Below are 24,451 nucleotides of genomic sequence, written 5' to 3'. Positions count from 1 at the left end.
GATATTCTCCTACATTTGCTAAATAAAAATAAAAGGGGATGGAGGAGACCATGAGGGTAACTCACAGAACTGAATGAATTTAACAGCCAAAGCTTGACGAGGGAAGTAGACAACTACAGGGGCCTCAGAGACCAGTGCAAAGGCCTGGAGCCTCACGGGAACTTGTCATTAATTTGCTTCCCTTTGCATTCCTTCAGACTACAAACCAATTTTCTATAGCTAATGGCTGTAGATGTAACCAACCGTCTTATTAAATAAGAAACACAGAACCAATGCAAAGAAGAAAGCCAAGAGGTCAGAGCTAAGAGCTAAAACCTTACCCTTCCTCCTGCGGTGGTCCTACCTCTCCGAACCAGAGCTACCCCTGTGTTAAAGACTTTATATAGAGTTCCTGTTCTGCCTTCTCATTGGTTGTAAACCCAAACACATGACCGCCTCATCACGGCCTGTCTGTATAGACCTCCAGGTTTTCCATGATTGGTATTGAGATTACAGGCATGTGTGTCCAATACTGGCTGTATCCCCAAACACATAGAGACTTACCTAGCTCTGTCTACCAAGTGCTGGGATTACAAGCGTACACCACCACTGCCCTGCTTTCCTATGGCTTGCTAATAGCTCTGACCTCCGGGCAACTTTATTTATTAACATACAAATAACATTTTAATACAAATAAAATATCACCATAAATGGCTTTGCCACCAATCTTTCCAGAGATACCACCGGAGAAGAAAGGCATTTCCCTCCAAATGCCAGTTTGAGACATCCAAAGGAAGGATTCTGATTGGCTATGTCTGGGTGATGTACCCACTGATGGCCTATCACTGTGGCAGCCGGAACATTCTGGTTGGTCTCATCTGGGTGAGAGCCCCATCTCAGTGTACCTTGGAAGGCACGCTCTCATGTGAGTGCTATTCAGCAAAGGGGAAAAGTGCCAAGCAGACAGATACAGATAAGCACACAGGCCAGTCAAACACTCGGTGTTACACAACATTTCCACAGCCTCATGAATCAGCAGTCCACACGACTGGGTTCTTTTCCATCACTTTCTTCTGCCCCGTGTATATCTGACTCTGCACATTTGCTTTGAGAGACCACCCTGCCTGTTCAAACCCCATCAGTTCACCACAGGCTGCTGAGTGCCATCCCTTCATGATGCCTTCCACCTTACCTTCCTACAGCTTTTCAGTTTTTGTTTTGTTTTGGTTCAGGGCTGGGGATTGAACAAGCATATGTCTTACAGATGCTGGGCAAGCATCCCCCCACCCCACCCCACCAAACTACATTGTAAAATTCAACAGTAAGTTGTACCAGTCTCTCCTACGGGACTTGGGGAGAAGTCCCCCCAAACATGGAGACAATAATACTGTTTCCTTTCCCCCTACAGAGATGGGAGGGGGATCACTTTCAAAAATGTGGGTAAGTATTTGTTCAATTAAGGGGAGTATGAAGCATGTTAGCTGTGTTGTCTGCCTCTCCTTTGTGATGCAGAGACATTTCTGGGCAGAGTCTGGCATGAAACTGCGCTCTATGAAACTAAGCTCACCCAGAGCAAAGAAACCCTAGTGAGTTATGTCACCTTAAGGGGAAGATTCGTCTTCTTTTTTTTTTTTAATAATTTATTTATTTTTATTTTGTATGCATTGGTGTTTTGCCCCCATGTATGTCTGTATGAGGGTGTCAGATCTTGGAGTTACAGACAGTTGTTAGCTGCCATGTGGGTGTTAGAAACTGATCCTTGGGTCCTCTGAAAGAGCAGTTAGTGCTCTTAACTGCTGGGGCATCTCTCTAGCCCCCAAGATTTATCTTCTTAAGGCTTTCTGAAGTGACCTATTCATTCAGGCATTCCTGTGTAAATTTCTAGATTAAACCCAAACACACACGCACACACACACACATACACACACACACACACACACACACACACACACACACACACACACATACCCCTCTATTCCATAAAAAGGAGGAAAGGAATGAGTAAGCTCATGGAGCTAATGTAATTTTAACAATGACCACTAAACTTCTGAAATGTCCTCACACTTCTAAATGCAAATTAAGAGTTACTTTTCAGATCAAATACCTGTCCTTCAAATATTAAATGAGCTCATTTACAAAACAAACATGGTATCACATGTCTGTAGTCCTACTACTGGGGAGGCTCAATCAGGAGAAATCATCTGAAACCCAGAATTCAAGACCAGACTGGGTAATACAGCAAGACCGCAGCACAGAAAGGAAAGTAGAAATCCGTCATCTCCTGGTGGACTTCATCATTTTGTACATCTCTCTCAATCTAGAAAACAGTGAGTTTCCTAGCATGATCACCCTGTGGTGGTTTGAATGAGAATGGCCCCCACAGACTCATATTTGAATGCTTAGGGAGTAGTAATAAGAGGTATGGCCTTGCTGGAATGGGAGTTGCCTTGTTGGAAGAAGGATGTCACTGGGCACAAGCTTTTGGGTTTCAAATGCTAAAGCTAGTCCCAGAGTCTCTCTTTCTTCCTGCTGACTGCTGATCCAGATGTAGAACTCTCAGTTCCTTCTCCAGCACCATGTCTGCCTATGTGCTGCCATGCTCCCACCCTGACGATAACAGACTGAACCTCTGAACTGTAAGCCAGCCCCAATTCAATGTTTTCCTTTATAAGAGTTGCCATGGTCATGGTGTTTCTTCACAGCAATAGAAACCCTACCTAAGACACACCCCTTCGTGGTTTCAATTTTCCTACTTCCATGCTCCTATCAGTCTCCAGACCCAAACCATGGATATGTGCAAGGACCGTGCCTGGGAGTGGGGGACTTCAAAGCCTAACAATAGCTCTTGCATCTGGAACCTCTAAAGCCATCTTGGCTACCTCTCTTCCTAGACAAAAGTTCACAAGGGGGAGGGATGAGCTGAAGTGGTGAGATACAAGGGCACCTTTCTACCCATGGTGGCAAGTCCTTCAAGTCCTCCATCCATTAGCCTGACCAAGAGGTGGAACACATACCAAGAAGCACAAAACCATGTATGGCCGGTGTCTGTGTTCAGGCTTAGTTTTGTTACTATGGGCACCAAGGCTGAACAATTCATTTCTTCTTTCCTGGCCTCAGAGTCCCCAACTAATAAAAGAAGATGACATCCCATCCAACTTCAGGGTCTACCTCTTTTTTTTTTAGGTGACAACACACGTGGGAAATCCTTCACTTGATTCATGTCATTACTCCATTCATCCCCCTTCCTTACTGAAATGGTTCCCAGTCTCTGCATTTCCTAGAATACCTATGGGATCAACGTTGAAACACTCTATTTTCTGTGGTTATCACAAAGTATCTGAAGTTAGGTAGCTTATAAATTAAAAAGGCCTGCTTAGCTCAGAGTTCAGGAGGTTTAAAGTTGAAACAGCACAGCACCGACTCTTGTGAGGGCCCCTTCATTGCATCACATAAAGGCAGTAGCATCGCAGCATGGGGCTGTCAAGGGAGAAATCTACGTAAGCCAGGCAGCCTGCAGACAGGCGAGGGTCAGTCTTGCTGTTTCATAATAATCTTCTCAAGAACTAACAAGGGTGGGTCCCCAAACGGACTACCTTAATCTCTTCCGAGGGGAAGGGCCTTTTGTGACCCAACCCCCTCCACTGGGTCTTATTTCATTTAAGTCTCAACATCTCAACCGCACTATACTGAGAGTCAAGCTGCCAACATATGAGCCCTTACTTAGGTAACACAAGCCATACCCAAACAACGGCACTCTCTAAGCCTCGCTTTCTTCATTTATAAAACAGATATAATCTCCTTATTTATTACAGTTATTTTAAGAATCATATATTCCATTGGGCAGCGGTGGCACATGTCTTTAATCCCAGCACTCGTGAGGCAGAGGCAGGTGGATCTCTGTGAGTTCGAGGCCAGCCTGGACTATAAAGTGAGTTCCAGGGCATCCAGGACTATACATAGAAAAACCCTGTCTCAAAAAACCAAAATGAATAAATGATAAGTTACATATTCCCTATGGCAAGCATCCATTACACTTCAATAGTAATTGGTAAAGCACCACATAGTACTGTTTCGTCGGACTGTGACTGCAACATTCTATATTATCCAAGCTTTTCAGGGTTGTCGAACTTTCTAGTTTGTACTGGCTCCTTCGGAATTGTGGAGGCTCTGCCCACATGAAAAGAAAACTGGTACCTCTTCACCTTCTGCCTCCCTGGAGAGGGACCTGCTATGACCTGGGGGAAGAGAGCATGGGAGACACCGCAGGAGGGGATGAAGTGACCAAGGAAAACGTGTCGCCAATCCTGAGCCTCCGATGACTTACATTAAAGTTTGCTCTTTTGAGATTGAACGATAATGATGGGAACCTACATGAAGTCCAGTCTCTGTGGGGTTTTTTTATGATTAATCTTTGATTAACAAACATTAAATTTCATAGCTGAATTGCCTACTGAAACCAACAAAACAAAAATCCAGGCATTCCTAGAGCCCATGAAGCAGAACGGTCATGGATTCTGACCTACTCCAATTATTAACCACTGGGATCCAAAAAATGACTTGTCCTGGGGCCTGTGAGATGACGGAGGAGAGCGTCTGAGAATGGCCTCCCCAGGTCTCACATTGGGCAACTTGGCTTTAACTGCTTCCATGACACCCATCATTTCCAAAGAATGGTGACATAGTCTCCTTCTCTAAAGGCAGGAGGAAAAGCAAGTACTGAGTTAAAATACTGTTCGGTGGGTTTTCTTATTACGAACCCCTGTTGAAACTTGTTATCACTTGCTAAGCAAGCTGGGAGTGCGGATGTGTCTGAATATCTATCAAAGAACTGAGAACAGGGACAGGAGAGGGCCTCCAGGGGAATGAAATACAAGAAAATAGGGTGAATATGGGGAACCAACAGTAGAGACTAGAAGAACATATACCTTAATAAATACAAGAGATGTTTGTTTAATAGACCATAAACTGAAAGCCCTAAGATCCTCCTCCAAGACTTCCGAGGTGGCTGGAGCTCCAGGGGGAGAGGAACTGCTGATGATCAGAAGGAAAAGGAGAGGAGCCAGAAAGACAGTTCTCAGCTGTTCAGTGCTTACCATAGAACCTGAGGACCTGAGTTCAGCCCCCCAATAAAAAAAACAAGTATGGTGGCAGAGGCTTGTAATCCCAGCCCAGCGTTGGGGAAGTGGAGACAGGTGGATCCCTGGGGCTTAATTAAGTTAGCTAGTCTAACTTAATTGTAAGCCCCAGGTCCCAGGGAGAAACTTTGTCTCGGAAAAAGTGGACAGCTCTTAAGGAACAATGTCAGAGGTTGACTTTTGGCCTTGGCGCACACACACACACACACACACACACACACACACACACACACGCGCGCGCGCGCGCACACACACACACACATGAACTGAGGGCTGATGGAGAGAATGAAGAGAAATTCTTACTGTTGCAGACACACTAACAATGGTGTCACCCTTTCAAAGACAAGAGAGCACTATTCTTCACAAACTGGCCACTAGGGCACAAAATCAGATTTAATGGGCCAGGTGTGATGGCACACTCCTTTAATCCCAGCACTTGGGAGGCAGAGACTGTTAGATCTCTGAGCCTGGTCTACATGGCAAATTCAAGCCAGCCAGGACTACACAGTGAGACCTTGCCAAAGTCAGATTTCTTATGGGTTTTGTTGTTGTTATTGTTTTGTTACTAAGTGGGGGAGGGAAGGAACTGGTGTGCCTGGGCCCTGGGAGATGTGCAATGCAAGCCCAGTGCTGACCTGACCTTTAAGCATCTGTCACTCCAGAGATGCTTGTTGGATATATTTGATCAATTCTTTGCTGAGTCTCTCTGAGCTTTACCTCCTCCTGGAGGTAAGGTGGCTGGCCTGGCTGATCGCTATAGCCCTCTCGGCTCTCTACGGGCTTATGGGTCTGGAATTCTGCCCAGCTGATAGTACAGTAGGACCAATCACTTTCTTCACAACTAGGTCCCCATCACCTAACCAAGGAAGGCCATGGGCTATGTAGTCTAGCAACCCCCCACGCTGGCCCACTGACTTCATTCTCACTTACCTTTTGTTTCCTGGTGGCAAAGAGTTAATCATTTTCCTACCCAGGTACTTGCTTTCACTTGAACCAGGTTTAATTTATACATAGCTTTGCTATGACTTTCTGCTCTGGCTCAGGCTGGCAGAGCTCCAAATTTGAATTTAAAGGGAGAGTGTGATTCATATGTTCCTACCACTCCACTGGCCTCTCAAGGCTCTCCCTGGCTTCCAATCATAATCCCTTCCCTCCCAGGTTGCTCCCTACCTGGAGTCCCAGCTCCTAAAGTATAGGCATCCAGTAGGTTGTAGGTTGTCCAGACAACATAAATACAAAATGGAAGTAACCTGTTCTGGCTACACTCCCAGTACACCACAACTAAAAAACGCACCTTCAATTCTTAGGGCCTCCATGTACCTCCCCTCTTGGAAATAAGTCACGTTTTGTAAAACTTTACTGTTTGATAATAATTGCAAATCACAAAAGATCTGAAAAAGTAGGAATAACACAAAGATTACCACATACTCTTTACCCAGATTAACCTTTTGCTAAAGTTTTACTCTTTGTTTTTCTATCTGCATATGGGCTCACTTTGACATGCAGCTAGCTCTCTCCTGCATGCGTATATTCCCCAGAATCATTTAATGACAATACACTATGCCTTTAACATGTGCACTACATCCTTTAAAGAGAGACAAGCTTTACCACTGACATTTTAAAATCTCTTCCTTATATCTATAAAATCAATAAAATTATGTAAAATAAAAAGAACCTTTTTGGGTACAAAATAAAGAAGAAATTTGTTTTAAGACAGGATAACAAAATAGTACATTAAACACTAAATCTTAAGGTTTCTGATGGCTGCATTTCAAAGATGACAGTGGATCAGCCTGGAAACAGTATTGAGGCCGAGGCTTCCTGCGTCCCCTCATGTCCAATTCACCTTATTCCTAAAATTGCTTTAATCCCAGCTAATAGGCAAACAAACAAACACCTTTAGTTTACCCTAAAAGTCTGGAAGAAAATCCTTGAAGCTAACTAGGTACATGGACGACCCCTGGAGTCCATCCTCCTGTGGGAACACCGAGTACCTCAGGTACAACACTCTGGCAAGCTCTGAAGACAGAAAGGTCAGGAGAAATGCCCCTTAGCCTGCTATTCTCCGTGTTCCTTCCCCTGGAGTTAAAGGTGACCACACAAGTCTCTAACAAGACAAGGAAAGGGAAGGGCTACCTACAGCCTCTCTGGCTCTTGCAAGCCTCGGAAGGCAACAAGAACCTCTGACACCCTGGCCAGGATGGGAGAGTCTCTTCTCTGAGCACTTCCCTAGTATTTTCCTCTTGGTTGCCAAGCCCACACTACAGCGAGGGCCCGAGAAGAGGGAATAAACCAAGGAAGTCCCTTCCACCATGCACCTCCAGGGATCCCAGGCCCTTCTTCCTTCGGCTTGACCTTGCCTTTAATTTACTTGCTTACTGGAGGTAAACAGAACTGGTCTCTGGGCTCTCTGGAGACATTCTTGTTGAAATCACTGTTTCCAAAACCTTTCCTTGTAACAACTACAAAATCATTAGATAGGACCTCTTAGGAACAAATTTCCTTTAAGTAATTAACTTCAAAACACACACACACACACAAAAAAAAAAAATCAGAAGCATAAAGTAAGTAGCAAGCTCGAGTTCTCTTTAAACTTTACAAAGTCTAAACATGTTTAAATCAACAGGACTCTTTATTGTCAAGGTAACTCCAAGGTAACTCTGATTAAATGAATCCCAAACATTTACCTTGTACTGACCCCCAGACACCTCCCCAACCCTGCATTATTTTTAAAAGTATGGATGGTGGCAGTAAGGTAGATTTTAAAGTAGAAGGAACAGAAGGAGGAAATCAGTATGCCTCTGAAGTCCATACACAAAGTGTTTGTACAGCACGAGCTCTACAAAGACATGTGAAAACACAACCCTCACTTGCAGGCAGGCAGGCAGGGAAATGCAGGACAGAGAGGTGAGAGCGCGCTCGAGGTGCCAGGGTTTGGCTCTGGGCAAACAAAAGGCACCTTGATCTATCTACCTTTCTTGGACGCCCTGCGTCGAATCTTCATCTTGGGGAAGGAAGGCCAGGAGTAGTTGAAAGGTGAGTCGGAGTCAGAATCCATTGTTTGTTTGGGTGAAAGGATCAGCTGAGGCAGAGGAGAGCAGGCAGACCGTGCCCAGCCAGGAGCCTCCCCGTGATGTCAAAGGCGGGAATGGGGCTGGGTGAAACAGCTCCAAACTCAGAGAGGGAGAGGCAATAAATGTTTTGCTTCCTTCGGGCGTTCAGGCATGTAGACCAACAAGGAGGCTGTAAATATTAAAGCCAAACCAGAGAAGCCGGAGGGGGGGAGAGGGGGACCTGGAGTCTGGCTGATACATCGCAGTCCAGTTATTCAAAAGGTCACCAGGGAGCAAATGAATCATTAACTCCCCTCTTCTTGTGGCTAGATATGGAAATGAAGAAGGAAGGGAGCTGAGATGAGAAAGAACACTGCCTGCGATTCAAGGAACGCTTCCTAAGGCAGGCGCCTGATGTGCTGAGAGCTAGGAAATCATTTCTTAGGAAAGCTGTGCTGTGCTGTGCTGTGCTGTGAGACCAAGGCAGCAGTCTGTGTGTGAACAGCCGGACCACAGCAAATGCAAGCCAGTCTACTCCGGGATCCACACCTCCAGAGAAGCTGATCGTCCACACCATCAGCAGCATGGGCAAGTCTGAGGGTGTAACTGGTATTTTATTTAACAGTCTGGTCTCCTGGTCCTTTGGTCCTGAAGTGGTCAGATGCTTTCAGCTTCATACACATAGTGGTGCTCGCCTCGTTACACCCACCCAAAGTCGCTTATTACTGTTCAGCACGACTCGGTTGTTTGTTTATTTGTTCTCTGAACTGTTACCAAGTTTAGCAGTCGGTCATAAGGGTTTAGGTGACTCTGTGGCTCAGTTCTAAACTTCCAGTCCATCTCTCTATGCAAATGACTCGTTTGCCACAAACCAACAGTTCCTGCAGTTCCCCCTAAACACTTCCCAGTGATTAGCATTCAGTGGAAGCTCACACTGCCTCCCCATAAATCACGGCTGCCACTCACTGTTTCTCCCGACTTCTATAGGCACAGAGAGATGTGTGACCCAAATAAGATCAAGCCAAGCAGCCGAGGTCTACAGAGGACTGTCCTATGGGAGTCTCTAAAGCACTCCTCACGGGAGGAATGTCGAGAAGTCCGATGCTTTGCTGTGTTTTGTGCAGCCTCGGGATGCCCAGCCAAACTAAAGGAAAGAACTCGAGGAGCCTTTCAACCCCGCAGGCTTGGAACATGACAGTGTGCGTCTTCATTAGCATTCTTCTCTTCAACTGTTTCTCCAGCCATTGGGGCAAGGGCTGTGCTGGGTGGGGGGGGGGGTGGGGGGTGGGAAGAGCTTCACAGCTTGCTCTGGGGTCGCTAACCCTCTCTGGTTAGGGAGGAGTGAGTGAGGGGCACAGGCTGAGGTAAAGAGTGGGAGGGAGTCTGGCGTTTAAATTCAAGTCAAAATCAGAATTATGTAGACTACTATTGTGGTTTCATGTGGTTTTCTAGATAATTAGAAAACTATAACAAAACATAGCTAAAATACAGCTGCGAGGATTTCCTAAAGGAAAAAAAAATGAGTAATTTTTCTATGTTCTACCCTTTTATCTGAATAAATGATACCTGTTTCTTGAACAGATGGGTACAATTGTAAGAATAAATTATTCTCAGCCTTTAACATTAAGTAAAAAGAGTTTTAATCTATATGATCCTTAATAAGAAAAAAAACAGAAAATGGGGTCAGGGAGGGGGCTTCAAGTCTCACAACGCAAGTTTGATCCCTGGGACCCACATGATGGAAAGAGAGAAGCAACTCCTGCAAGTTGTCCTCTGACTTCCACATGTGTGCCGTGACATATGTGTCCCCTTATAAATCAAAATCTAGAAATTGCATGTGTGTGTCTATGTACCAAATATAATCAAATAAAAAGGGGTTTGAGGGAGGCTAGCTGAGGGGGGGGAGGGAGAGGGAAGTGTTTTCAATTAAAACCTTCTTTTTTTAAGAAAACAAAATGGACAAGAGGAGCCGGGAGCTGGAGCTGGAGTTTAGGTGACGGAGTGTTTGCCTAACATGTATGAAGTCCGGGGCTTGATCCCCAGTACCGCATCCCCCTGGCCATGATGGCACAGGCCCGGAATCCCAGCACTTGAAAGACAGAAGCAAGGAGAGCAGAAGTCGGCTGCACAGCAAACGTCAGGCCGGCCAGAGCTCCATGAGATGCAGTCTCATGTACAGAGTCCAGGAGCACGCCTGGGGCATTGTAGGCATCTCTTAAATGAGTCAGACAAGCTGGTCACAACCTGGGGGTAAAAAAAACCTTACATGACAGCTGTAGTAACTACAGCAACTACTGACTACAACTATATATTTTGATAAAGCACAAGGATTCTTAAAATTGTTTAATGTATATTTATATTTGTGGAACAAAAGTATCTGCATTTGTAGAGAGAACATCATCTGTCAGGAAAGAAAATGTCTAGTTCCCTAAGGCTTCAGGTAACATGTTGGATGTTGTGTGGCCACAAGCTGCTTTCTAAGGTGTCTCCAGACCAAAGAAAGGGGAGGTGCACTCATAGCCTAAAATAGCATCATGATATTGCTATCCTCGTTCAACTACATGGTCAAGGAGCCTCTGGGAGGAGAACCCCAGGGTGTTAGAAATACTGGTGCCCTCACCCCGGTCACTGCTGCTGGTTTTTCAGCTTCTTACTTCACCGAGGCACGGGGATGCCACACTTATTATGTTGTCCTGGTAATAGGCAAAAGGAGTCACTTTTCGGTAAAATGGCAAATGCCACAAGCATGCCATCCACGCAGGGTCCCTCATTTGTTTTGCTTAAGGTGGCCAGAGTGTGACGACACGCTCAGGCTTCGACGGCACAGGCAACAGGCCAGGCCAGGATTTCCTCAGAGGCGTCATCGGCATGGGTGAGGTGGAGAAGAGGCAGAGTGTCCACTACAACTCAAACCACTGGAATCCTACTCCAACGGCAGGGCTGGAATCTGTACTAACGAGGAGCACCATCCCATCCCAGGTGATCCTCGGGTCCAGTGACATTTTAGAGCCACTGAACTAGGAGAGAGGCAAGTAGAAGTCAAGAATTTACGGGAGGAGCTGGAGAGATGGCTCAGCAGTTAAGAGCATTGGCTGCACTTCCACAGGATTTCAGTTCAGTTTCTGGCACCCACACTAGGGAGCTCCCAACTGTCTTACAACTCCAGCTCCACGGGATCCAATATCCTCTGCTGGTCTCTGAAGGTACCTGCACTCACAGGAGCACACACATGCATGCCCTCATACACATGCGTGTGCACGCGCACACGATTAAAAATAAATCTTTAAAAGATGTTCCTCCCTTGGCTATCATTTATAATAACAGGTCAGAAGAACTTAAGAAAACGCAGACAGAGAGAGGCATGAAGGCGCTGGGCACACGCCTTTCTACAGGTTGAGGTGATAAGCAGATCTGTCTTAATCCATTTTCCTAGAGGTACAGTCACTGTTGACGAAGTACGGATTAATTACTTTATGGAAAATTTCGGACAATAATAGAGCCAGCAGTACATGTGGAAACCGTTGCGATCTTGAGACTGTCCAGTGTCCTCATTTGCCTTAATTTGTCCGTAGTTTTTGAAGAAATGGATTGAGTCCCCTCACTAGCCCTTCAGTTAACGTGGAAAGTGACGTAGGAATCATTACTTACGCAGTCTGCTCTACTTTTCGGTCTGCTCAGTTTCTTGCCTTCCAAGGACTCCTTAAATTTATCATTTACCCTCCTTGTGTCCTACTGTAATTGAGGGCATCATTCTCTCTCTCTCTCTCTCTCTCTCTCTCTCTCTCTCTCTCTCTCTCTCTCTCTCTCTCTCCCTCCCTCCCTCCCTCCATTTTGTCCATTTAATTGCATTTAAATTAATTCAAGATATTATTTACATTCATTCATATTCAAAAGATACATTTCTTTGCTCTATCTGATTGGCTGATCACAACTGCAGTTGGAAGAATTTAATGATCTAACCTCCAGTCACTCTGTAAATAGTTAATACACAACCATCACAGTAGTGTGTAAGTGACTTCATGGGCTACACGAAGCCCATGTGCCTTCTTTAATTAACAAAAATTTTACTGAGCAAAACTGCTCCACAAGGTTCTTATCATCCAAGGCAGACACTGCCGTCTTCAGTTGCTGTTTTCTGGAAGACCCATGCAGAAAATATCCCTCCACATTCCACAGACAGGCAACAGGCCACTTCCCTCCCAACCTCGATAAAACTAAGTCTTTTCAAAAGAATATTAATATGGGATTTGAGGAACAGTAACTGTGAAGTTTTCTTATCTTCCAAAGGGATGACAAATCCCTTGAGTCTGAGTCCTATTTTAAAGGCACCTCATGCTACAAGGAAACTCATCGGCATCAGTGACCTATTTAAGGCAGTTCTGACCACTTAGTTAGTATCCTTAACCATGTCACTCATATGTTCTGAATCTTAGCACATTCAAAATAGGATCATAACATCTATACTGCAGGGGTTATCATGGGGAATAAAGGAGACTATAGCATAAAGAAATTAAAGACATTTTCCAGTATACTTTAAATATTAAATCAAGTTTCCTTTCACTGTATTTCTGCAGTGTACTGCTGAAGTATTCACATCATGTCCTCAAGAGGAACTAGCTGTATTTGCTTATAGTTCCTTCTTTTATCATCAATTTTAGAAGTCACACAGCTCAGCAATAGAGAGCACCTCTGATGCATTGGTCAGGAAAGTGAAGGTGGCCACGGAAGGTTTACAGGGAACCTGGAAGTCACTCAAACCTGATGAAACCACCCACCCTTCACCTGGGTTTACACAAGTGTCTCATAGGACCATTTGACATCAAAGACACCACGGCCACCCTCAGATGGCACTAATGGGACCATTTCTACAAGCTTCCTTTCTATGAAGAAGCAAGAGGTTTAATTACACATGTGAAGACTGCCAATGGCTTCACTATTCAGTTTCCTCCTCTCATGCCTCAGACCACAGTGTTTATTTATCCCCTAAATACTTGCCATCTAAACCCTAGCCTCAAAGAAGCAGATTGGAGTCTTGGGTTCCCACCTCATGACATTCAACTGCTTACAAAGTCTACTTTGCAAAGCATGTGTTTGTTTAGTGATTGGAAGGACCAAAGCACTCAGGCAAAAGGCCTATGACACTGTCACATGGTCTACTTCCACACCATGCTTACCTTTAAGCCTCCACAAAAACCTGGCATCCATCCCCCGTCATAAGTATTCATCCATTCACATAAGTATTCAATTCTAGTACACCCATAAAGTAGTATCTGAATTGTAAAAATGTTATCAGTATAAGATCTGGGCTTCAGTACAGTTCCTTTTGCATTTTATTCTTACAGACGTCACTCATTTCCAAAGCTATTTAGTATCCTTTAATGATTTTGTTTCAGGGGCTGGGAAAGTAATTCAGTTGGTAGACTATACTAGCAAGCATGAAGGCCTGGGTATGACCTTCACTACCAAATAAAACGACATGGCAGCATATCTCCATAATCCCAGCACTTGTAAAGTAAAGGCAGGAAGGTTAGAAGTTCAACGCCATCCTTGACTACACTAGCAAGGTGGTAGCTTGGCTACATGAGACCCTCTCTAAATAATAATAATCACAATAAGTTTGTTTCATACATTTTAGTGTAGTTAAATATATTTTTGTGGCATTCTGCATTCCACCCTGGGCTCTCCCACTGTAGTGATTTGAGTAAGAATGGTCACCATAGGCTCATAGATTTGAATACTTGGTCACCAGGGAATGGCACTATGAGGAGGTGTGGCCTTGTTGGAATATACGTGTCCTTATTGGAGGAAGTCTGTCACTAGGGGTGGGCTTTGAGGATTCAAATGCTCAAGCCAGGCCCAGTCTCTCTCTCTTCCTGCTGCCTGCTGATCCACTGTAGAACTCTCAGCTCCTTCTCCAGCAGCACGTCTGCTTGCACACTGCCATGCTTCCCACCATGACAGTAATAGACTAACCCTGAACCTGTAAGCCAGCCCCAATTAAATGTTTTCCTTTGTAAGAGTTGCCATAGTCAAAGTGCCTCCTCACAGCAGCAGAATCCTAACTAAGACACCCACCATTGATGTTTGCTTGTTCGTTTGTATACATTAAGGTTTCCTTGATGGTCTATAAAGTTCTATGGCTTTTGATAAATCCAAGGTGTCATGTATCATCAACTAACAAGTCATAAATGATATTTTCACCATGCTACACACACACACACACACACACACACACACACACACACACACACATACACACACAAACATGAGGATATAAAAAAAGGGTACAGAAGCCAACTAAGATAGTTCCTAATACTAAAGCTAAATTCCTAATACTTTGACAAAAAAAAATTGTCAGATTATTACTCAGAAGGAAAAGCAGTGTCTTTGTCTTCATAAAGGTATTAATAAATGACCAAACAGTGAAGGAATACAAACCTTCCATGTAAAGGACTCCGATTTATGTAGCTCCTCCACCCACAAGGAAGCACGCAGGCGACTCCCTGCTCCTTAGCGGTGGACAGAACATCTTGCCTTCCTTCCAAAGACTACAGTACGGAAAAAGGGTGAGGAAGGATAACTTCCCAGGGAAGGAAATGGCCAGCACAGCCCCAGCTAGGAGACGACCGTCAACACCAGCAGTGCTTAATAAAGTTGACAGGACAAACCCTTTGCATCACGTGACGGATGTGGAGCTGCACCTGTGTACTCTTCTTCTCGGAACCTGTAACTTTAATGATGGGGGAAACATTCAAATTCCATCTACGGAACAGCTATAAAACTCCTGACCAGCACTTCTCCAAACTGTCAAGATCATCAAAACCCAGGGAAGTGAAAACACTCTCACTGCCAAGAAGTTAAGGAAAACGTGATGGCTAAGTATAACACGGTATCACAGATGAGGCGCTGGCCCAGAAAAGGGAAACAGGTACTAAAGTAAGGGGGGAAAGTCCATACATCTAAAAATAAGATTTACTATCAAAAGGATCGGAGTGGGAGCCAACATTCCTAATCTGTGTCCGGTAAGTGTGGAACTGACACTGTTCAAGGATGTACATACCCCTTGCCAGAGAGGTTCCCGTGTGGGGAAGGTCAATTCATCTCAGAAGGTCAATTCAATTCAGCCAGCTGGGATCTCACTGACAGACAAATCTCAGGAACCAAGAGACCCTCCTAGCTCAACTCACCATTTTTTCCTCAAGTTCCAGGTACATTCAACTTCACTTTTATTCTGTTGTCGTTGTTATTTCTTTTAATTTATGGTTGTTTCTCTTCTTCCTATAGTTCAGCTACAAAACTTCTTCAGTAGAGTCTCATGGTTTGAAACACAAATTCTGTTGACTTTCTTGCCCACAACTGAAATAAGAGCCCTGTTCTGTGAAAATATCTTCCCGATTCAACACACTGGGAATTTCAATGTATTATTCTACTGAATTGTTAGCATTTATACGGTCCAGCATGGAGACTCACCAAAATCTTAATTCCCTGAAGTCCCCACCCGCTCCAAGGGATGAACCATTGGATGCTTAAATTAAGGAAGGAAGTGAGGCAAACAGGCAGGTAAGAAAACAGGAAGGCAGGAAGGAGGGAAGACAGGGAGGGAGGGAGGGAGGAAGGGAGGGAGGGAGAAATCCAAGGCTGAATTCCCATAAACACACTCACTATGATCAAACCAGTTGCCAAGGAGCTCTAATTAAGTAAGAGAATGCTTTCAAAATTACTGGGACACTAGCGTGCTTTCCACACGAAGAAATGGGATGAAATCTCTGGGTGTCATTGGAACTCCCCATAAAACGCCTGTTATAAAACCACTCCAAGACATAATCCATTGGTTCGTGTGTTTTGTGTTTTATGAGTTAGTTGTAGTTTCTTTAACTACTTGTAGACATGTTTGAGATTTGTAAATTAATCATTAAACATCAAAGTCAAAGCTTTGGAGGAGATAGAAAGTTGGAGTTTCCTTATTTACTAAAGCTTGTTTAACTCCAGAACCTTGAAGTTATGGGTTTTGTTTCAGAGAAGGAAAATTTTGGAGTTCAGAGGAAGCACGACCATGGTTTCTCCTGCTTTCAATTACATTTCAAAAATGTATTTGGTAGGCAAGGCGAAAGAAAACAGCAATTTAGAGTATACTGAAGACAGAGCCCATGCCTATCATTGGGCATCCCTGTAACACTCTATGACCTTAGTGTCAACATGCACCTCTCCATCCCACCCAGCAATCCAATAAAGGCCAACTCCGAGTGGGCCCACAGTAGCCATTTGATCCTTCTTAATGTTTAACATAATTTTTTAAGGTTTTTTTTGTTGTTGTTGTTGCTGTTTTGTTTTGTTTTTTCCAATTCAAGTATTTTGGAAGTTTCCAATCCTTTTTCTTTGAACGGCATTCACATTTCCCATAGAGCCTGGCATGAAGGTGATGACCCCTGAGAGTATGCAAAGTTAATATAAACAGACTTCCATTCACTCCTTTCTTAGGCACTGGAGATAAAAGTGCAACTCCATTTCTCAGTGGCAAAGGAACTAAAAGCCAGGAAAGTTGGCGTTGATCCCAACATCACTGGGCTTCCAGAAGGACCTTTAGCTGTGGCTTTCAGCCTTGGCTCCACCTAGAAACAAACTGGAGCCTTTTGCAATGTCTTGTTCCTTCTAGACCTTAGGGCCAGCTTCAAGATGTCTACAGTTTACCTTCTGGTGTGTAGGCTAAATTTAGAATACTACGGCAATGCTTCGATTAGTAACTAACCTCAAGTGATTTTCATGCCATTCTTTGTATTCCCCTTTCCGTCTTACATCTTTGAACAAACAATATGAAGAAAGGCCCATCATGATAGCGGCCAGCATTCTACAACTTGATGATTTCATGGGACTTCTCATTGGAAAAAAAAAAAAAAATACCACAAAATAGATTTCAGACCTCCAGCAAAGCTGCAGTTTCTTCTTGTTTTTAAGTCTACAGAACAGTTTATATTAACCTAAAAGCCCCCAAATAGTCTTTCTTTTGATTTATGGGATGAATGTTTGTCAACAAACACTCCAGTAGTCTCATTTAAAGAAAAAATGTGGTTTTTTCCACATTCCACAAGGAGAATTTTACCCAAACAAGGAAGCCACAAGCACAAAGAGGCAGAACTCGGCAAGAGATCCACATTGACCTTATAATAAACATGCAGCCAAATACCTAGGCCAGCAGCAACTTTGTTTCCACCAAAAACTATTTTTAAAACCTCAACAACCACCATAAAACTTCACTGAAATGAACAAAAGGAATTAAAAGCAGCCCAACTTTTATACATATAACTTTGTATTTGCAATACCCTTCTTGGGAGATTTCTCTGTCCCCAGACCCTTTACTTCAAATCATGGATGAAATTAGTTTGTTGTAGAGAAATGCCACCCATCTCCACCCAAAAACTGAAATGTTTAAAAAAAAAAAAAAAAAAAGAGTCCACAGGAGTATCTATTTTACAGCCCACGCCATAATGAGATCTGTCGTCAAAAATTAGGCTCAAAAACTGACATTCTAGGAGTCAAAAAGCCTTGAAGGTCTTTCTTTTTTCTTCTTTTCCTTTTCCTTCCTATTTCATACAGCATTCCAAAGGCCTTGCTAGAGATTGTGCCTAGTGAAATAGTTGGTGGGGGACATGGGGGAGGTGGGGGAGGTGGGGGAGGTGGGGGCGGGGTGAGCTCCACTTACAATGGGCCCTGGCTCCAGACCCCCTGATGTTTTCATTCTCTTATTCAGGGGTGACGACAATGAGCTGTTTTATGAGCATTTGTAGCTCAGAAGCCACTTCCAAACTTTCACACTTCTATAAGTAGGTACGGGAAGTGGGGGGGGGGGGGTGGACAGACGGACACAGGGACAACACTACTGACAGCACTCTGCCTCACCACTTGAATCTAAGACCAAGATCTTTACCAGACCCCACAATGGAGTACCTGACAGCAGATTCCGCCCGACACCTCCGCCTTCTGCTTGCTTTAGTGAAGCTGTTCCATCCGATCCCCCATTTCCTCCTGGTTCCCTCTGCTGATACCTCCATTAAACTTTCCAGGAGGGGCTTGGAAAGTCTGTGTCTTGCAGGTTGAGAACTTCCAGCCTCAGAACTCCCTGTTTGCCTCTGTTTCTGCTTGCTTCCCTTCCCAAATGGTCCAGGTGGTCTTTTGCTATTCTGTTTGGTTACAAAGTTGGGTTTTTGTCTACAACCAGCTTTGGCTCATCTGTCCCCCTGGGGTCCACCTTCCCTGTCCCAACATCCACCAAAAGTTTTCCTTTACTCACATGTAATAAATAATAATTGAGATGAAATGACTCAAAACTGTAGCCAGTGCTGCAGAGTTTGACCCCAGCACTTGGGAGGTGGAAGCAGGAAAATCAGGAGTTCCGGGTATCCTCAGCTATTTGGTGAGTTTGAGGCCAGCCTGGACTATGTGAGCCCCTATCTGAAGAAGTACAACAACAACAAAAATGACCCAAAGGTAATGGTGACCAATATGCATTATTTAAAGAATTAAAAATGAGGAGCGAGAGAGAGAGCTTCACAGTTAAAAGTACTGGCTGCTCTTTCAGATGATCTGAGTTTGATTCTCAGCACCCACATGTCAGGTCATAACCATCTGTCACTCCAGTTCCAGGGGATCTGACACCCTCTTCTGGCCTCTGAGGGCACCAGGCACACATGTGAGCACTGCATACATTCACTGAATGGTTCACAGACATACATGCAGGCAAAACATATTTTAAGACAAGGAAAACATAAAAACTATAAAAAATGAAAAATACGACTCAAATTTTTAAAATAATTGCTATTTGAGCCTGGGCATGAGCTGGCCATGTCACTCATACCATCTACAGTGCATACATACCTATTTGCCTTTTCTTCTTGCAAAAGCATTCATGCTCTTTGTGGAAAATATGTGCAGCAGTCTTTTAAGTTAATTTCTTAGACAGAGGTTACTTATGGGATTTAATGAATAATGAAGGATGAAATTATATTGCTTGCCTGATCATAACTCTGTTAAAAAGCTCAGGGAGGAGATATATCCAAATTCAGTAGGAACCATCTTTTCATTTTTTGTCCACGAGTATTGATACATTCTCTAGCTGTAAAAGACTAATTTTCCCCGAAAGTTTTTAAAGCTTTATTTTTAACTTATGTGTATAAGTGTTTTGCCTGCGTGTGCATATGCGACCCAGGCAGTGAATGAATGCAGTGTCCAAAGAGGCCAGAAGAGGGCACTAGAACCCCTGGAACTGTATTTCTGCAGGGGCTGGGAATCAAACTCCGGGACTGCACAAGAGCAGCAAGAATCTTAACCAGTGAGCCATTCCCCCAGGTCCTACCCAAAGTCTTATTTATCAAAATGCTGTTTAAAAATCTCTGCGCTTTGCCAAGCCCACTCTCTGCCAGCCAGATCTGCAGCATCAGATAAGAGACAGCTTCATGCCAGAGTATTGAAACTTCCCAAGATGAATGCCAACCAATTCCATTCACCACCCCAGCCTCACCCCATGATGCTCTCTCTTACACCACCACCCTCTCCCCAGGAAAGGTTAAGACATGCTCCCATGCCCTTGGCTTGCCGTCTTAGTTTTACCAGGCCCTCAGATTTGTTCCATGTCCATGGCTACATGACACACAACTTCAGCACTCATTCATCCGGTGAATGTCCAAATGCGCTCATTCGATCTTTAATCCAACGAAGAGCATGGGTGGTAAATTACTGCAGGAAATGTAGCTTCAGTGTGAGTGTCAGGTGTTGTGGGATATTCGATCACACTGTGAACCCCGAGTTTGCGTTTGTGTTAATTAAATAAAATCAAGGGGCAGAGCCAACAACTAGTTGATGGGAATTAGCCATGGGGAGTCCAGAGGAACAAGGAATATGGATAGAGAGATGCACAGGAAGGAGTAGGGAGGGGACTTGGAGTTTTGCAGTCTTTTTGGTTTGGAACAAGTGGAGAGATGGGTCTTTCGCTGGGTCTCTGGCCTAAAAGGAAGGTCAGCTGGTTGCTTCTCAACCTCTCTGATCTAGGAAGTTTTCATCCCCACCTCTGACTTCTGAGTCTTTGTTGGTAAACAGAACAATAGAGACTTAGTTTAAAACCTACATTTGGTGGCCGCAGCCTGAATGGCTGGCAGGATGCTGACTGTGGAGCTGTGGGGTCTCAGACTGTAATTAAATTATCAGTAGATTCATGTGCAGCCACCAAGCTGACAGAAAAACATGAGTCAGGTGTCGTGTGAAATTTTGATTGCTTTCTGACAATAAAGCTTGCCTGGAGGCAGAGGGCAGAGCCACTAGCTGACCAAAATTAACCATAGAGGTTTTGGAGGACTGAGGGCAGATAGAGAGACAGGAAGTAGTAAGGTGGGGCTGAGAGAGGATCTCAGCCCTTTTGTATGGAGGAACGGAGAGAAAGGAGGTCACTGGTGGCTTCTCTGCCATTTCTCTGACCATTCAGGTTCTTACCCCAATATCTGACTCCTGATTTTTTATTGATAAAGAATAATTAGATAAATGCTTCAGTTAGGACATCAGGTGTGTGGCCCATACAACCTCATTTATACTCTGGAATATTCCTTGCTGACAGAGCAGGGCCATCACTTTTCAGAAGCTTTTGTCTTTCATCTAAGACACTGGGACTGTGGCCTCACAGTCCTCGAAGAGGAATTTAACTTTCAACTAGGATTCTTAATTTCCAAACAAAGCCACCCAGAGTGAACTTCTTTAGCAGGAGTTTGCCAAACAGCAATTGATCAGCAGCCTGCTGCTTGGCTGGTTCTGGGTGGCCTATGTATCCTTGTGGCAGCGATTCCACTCAGCTCACCCGCCCACTGCAGGTCCCACGGTCTGAACCCTTACCCAGCAGATGTTCTCTCCCATCCTCCATGGCACAGCGTTGCTGCCCAGTCTTGACCCCAGCTCTGCTTAAATGTTCAACCCCATTTCTTCATCTCACTTAGTCCTGTGGACTCAACCCAATGGGTCCATTCTTCCATCCCACCTCCATCACTGGGCATGGCATTGCATCTAGCTCCTTTTCTTCCATGGCCTCCAAAAGCTTTGCCCTGTCTCCTTCCCCCGGCTGTCTACTGTGAAAGAATCCCTCTGTCTTCTTGTGATGGCCACAGAATCGGATTCTAACCCTTCGACTGATGATTCTCTCTTTGAATAAAATCCTAATCCTGCAATTTCTCGAAACAGCAGTCTGAGGCTATGAGCGCGGCCCAACATAAAATCATAAGCTTACTTAGAACACAGAAACTTTTTCATGGTTTCTTTTCATACTCAATTGTGTGATAGATGACAGGGCTGGACATGTTTGCTATAGCATCCACAAAGAACAAAGCCATTGTTCCTGGACCTAACATCCATGTCATCTTCTCAACATTGATGTCAACCACTCACTCTGGCAGGTCTGGTGCACTGGCCTGGATGAGCTTCCCAGCTATTTCATACCCGCTAATTCCTATGATTAGAGCCATTGCTAGTGTATAAACTAACAGCCAATATGATCCTGAGGCTCTGAGGGGGGGTCATGAGGAACTTACCCTAGCCTGACCTGTGCAATAGGATAAAATCACATTGAACTAAGCCTGCACCTCCTCAGACACACTGCTCACACACCCGATGCTCAACAGTTGTGAGGGGCTGCGGCCGACGGCTCTGGACGGCACAGTCCCAGCCACAGCCATCGCACAGAAAGGTCTGCCAGAACAACGCTGATACAGTTGCCAAGTAGACACGGACATCGGACATCGCACAGAAAGGTCTGCCAGAACAACGCTGATACAGTTGCCAAGTCGACACGACATTTGTGTCACACAGCTTCAAATCATACAACACGGCAGACTTAACATGTCTATCCCACATACTGTATCAGCAGTTCCCAGGCGTCCTGACAGACTCCCAGCACACACACCAAAGACTAGAGTGTTGAAGTGGCCTCTGGGGGGCGCAGTTTCCCATCCCTGCAACCGCCTGTTGCTCACTGATTGCTGCCTTCTTCTCTCTCAGTTCTTTGCAGGTCTCTTCTTATTTCTTTTATAAAATTAGGAGGGTTTGGCCGGGCGATGGTGGCGCACGCCTTTAATCCCAGCACTTGGGAGGCAGAGCCAGGCGGATCTCTGTGAGTTCGAGGCCAGCCTGGGCTACAGAGTGAGTTCCAGAAAAGGCGCAAAGCTACACCGAGAAACCCTGTCTCGAAAAACCAAAAAAAAAAAAAAAAAAATTAGGAGGGTTTTCCCCCCTTCTTAATTCAAAAGTTTAAATAAACAATAAAGCAAATGCTAGAGTCAGAAAGGCATATCCATGGCCCTTTTCATAGGTGGCTGGATATAAATTTTACTTGGTTCTCTCTCTCTGTCTCTCTCTCTTTCTCTCTTTACCTTCCTAATGTTCCTCTCCAGACTCAATGACGTCACTGACCAAGCACTCAGCTTGAGGGGGGGGGGAGGGCGTGGCGGCTACTGCAGTTTACAAAGCAAAAATCTTCTCACCCAATAAGCACACCAGTGGGAGACGGGGGAATTTTTAGAGCCCCAAATTAAAAATAATCCCACTATTTAATACTTTTGACAGCCAAGCCCTCCTCCCCCAGCAATTTGTCCGAGTAAACATTCTTCAAAGCTGACATTCCCAGGAGTGTGATGCAAACCCTGGATGAGACATCCTGTATGCATGAATAACAGCCATGCTCCCAGCTCTGTGGCCCTCCACAGGCATCCATTCCGTGATGTTTGCTTTTTTTTTTTTTTTTTTCTGCTTCCTCTTCCTCTGTTCTGGGCTCTGGAAATAAATTACTATTCTCACAGATGTGTGCACACAGCCCAGTTGTGCTGTTCCAAGTTCAGCAGCACCTCGGGCAGGCACATCCAGCAAACCACCGCTGGCTTAGGGCCAAGCCCAGAGCAGCATGCTCAACGACACTGAGGGCGCTTCCTCCTGGCCTCCTCTAGGCTACGGGATTTCCCAACTGTTGTAACAGCTCTGACACGTGTCTACCAAGGACGCCAAACACAACCAGAACCTCCAGGAAGCCCTCATGATGCCTCCGGAAGTCAGCCACCTCTGCTGCCCAATGCACTCTCAACTCTCATTAGCCTGGTCAACTCTCCTCAGCCCCAGCCCCAACCTCCTCACCCGGGGCCACTTCCAAGCTAGCTCTGCTCTCATGTGTTCTCCGGGTGTGCCAGGTGTCCCCTCCGCACTGCACCCGAAGAGGGCTCATGCACATCCCAGGCACTAGGCATCTACTGGCAGCCTGGCTCACCTCCTCCTACCCCGACAACTTCATTCTACTCCCCTTGCCTCTAAATAATTCCAGGGATATGTCTGTGATCCAAACTAGTCTTGAAGAAACAGAAAATACCTGGAGGAGAGACCTGGGGAGGAGCCCAGGGAACTGAGACCAGAACATCTGGGAGTAGACGAGAAAATCCAGGTCCATGGAAAGAATCACTTGTATCCCCTCCCCCACTTAAGGGGCCCACACCTCCACCACAGCATCTGGTCTTCTCCTGAGGCCTGGGAGTTGGGGGTAGACCACAAACGCTCATGTCCGTAGGAACATACTGAGCAGCATTGTGAAACAGATAGAATACACCCAAGTCTATTCCTATACTTCCACTCCATGGGCTCAGGGGCTTCCCTGAAATGAAGCCCCCAGTGCCCTCTACATTGAGATAACGAGGTAACCATGACAACTACCATGCCGGAATTGGGCAGCGTGAAACTCCTCAGGAAACATTTTAAGTTCTTCCTGTGTGTTTTAGATTGTAAACAGAAGTTGTAACATGAAAGAAAATTGAAACATGAAAATTGAAAAAAGAAAATTGACCTAGGTAGGCTGAAAGAGGCAAGCAAGGTTCTCAAGGAAGAATATTTTATACTAAAATGTATTTTCTTTTTGTTCACCACCTATCTGGCCCATGGTACCCTCCTAGCTGCAGGGAATGTAGCATTATGGAACATACCCGAATCCAGGTGGTCCTGGTCTTCGTGTTCATTCAGTCCATCCACCTGGCTTTTGACACACTGAAGAAGACACAGGTAAGACAGTTCATTAAATTCTATCTTTACTACACTGATGCTTACTTCTCATGAGCTAGAATGATGCTCTTGGAAAACGTCAATAAAACCACATCACTCACATCACAACACGTAAACGGGAAATCCATCTGTGTTTATAATTAGCATTGAGGGCTAAAAATAAGGAAAGGATGTGTGTCCTGCTAAAACACACCTGAAAGCTGTCCAAGGATAAAGCAATATCAG

General features: G+C 44.8%; 1 protein-coding gene across 1 annotated transcript in view; it reads right to left on the bottom strand.

The window, feature by feature from the left end:
* Arhgef28 (Rho guanine nucleotide exchange factor 28) overlaps window positions 1–8,359 on the bottom strand; it is a 122,498-nt gene extending 114,139 nt beyond the window's left edge. Inside the window, exon 1 of the mRNA XM_059276436.1 lies at window positions 8,088–8,359. Within this exon, the coding sequence (XP_059132419.1) occupies window positions 8,088–8,172 (85 nt within the window). The 5' untranslated portion in view covers window positions 8,173–8,359. The remainder of the gene's footprint in view (window positions 1–8,087) is intronic.
* Between the last annotated feature and the right edge of the window lie 16,092 nt (window positions 8,360–24,451).

This window comes from Peromyscus eremicus, chromosome 11 (genome assembly GCF_949786415.1).
Source record: "Peromyscus eremicus chromosome 11, PerEre_H2_v1, whole genome shotgun sequence".
Taxonomy (NCBI): Eukaryota; Metazoa; Chordata; class Mammalia; order Rodentia; family Cricetidae; genus Peromyscus; species Peromyscus eremicus.
The sequence above is the reverse complement of the archived record's forward strand: the minus strand, read 5'-3'. Positions and strand labels throughout refer to the sequence as shown.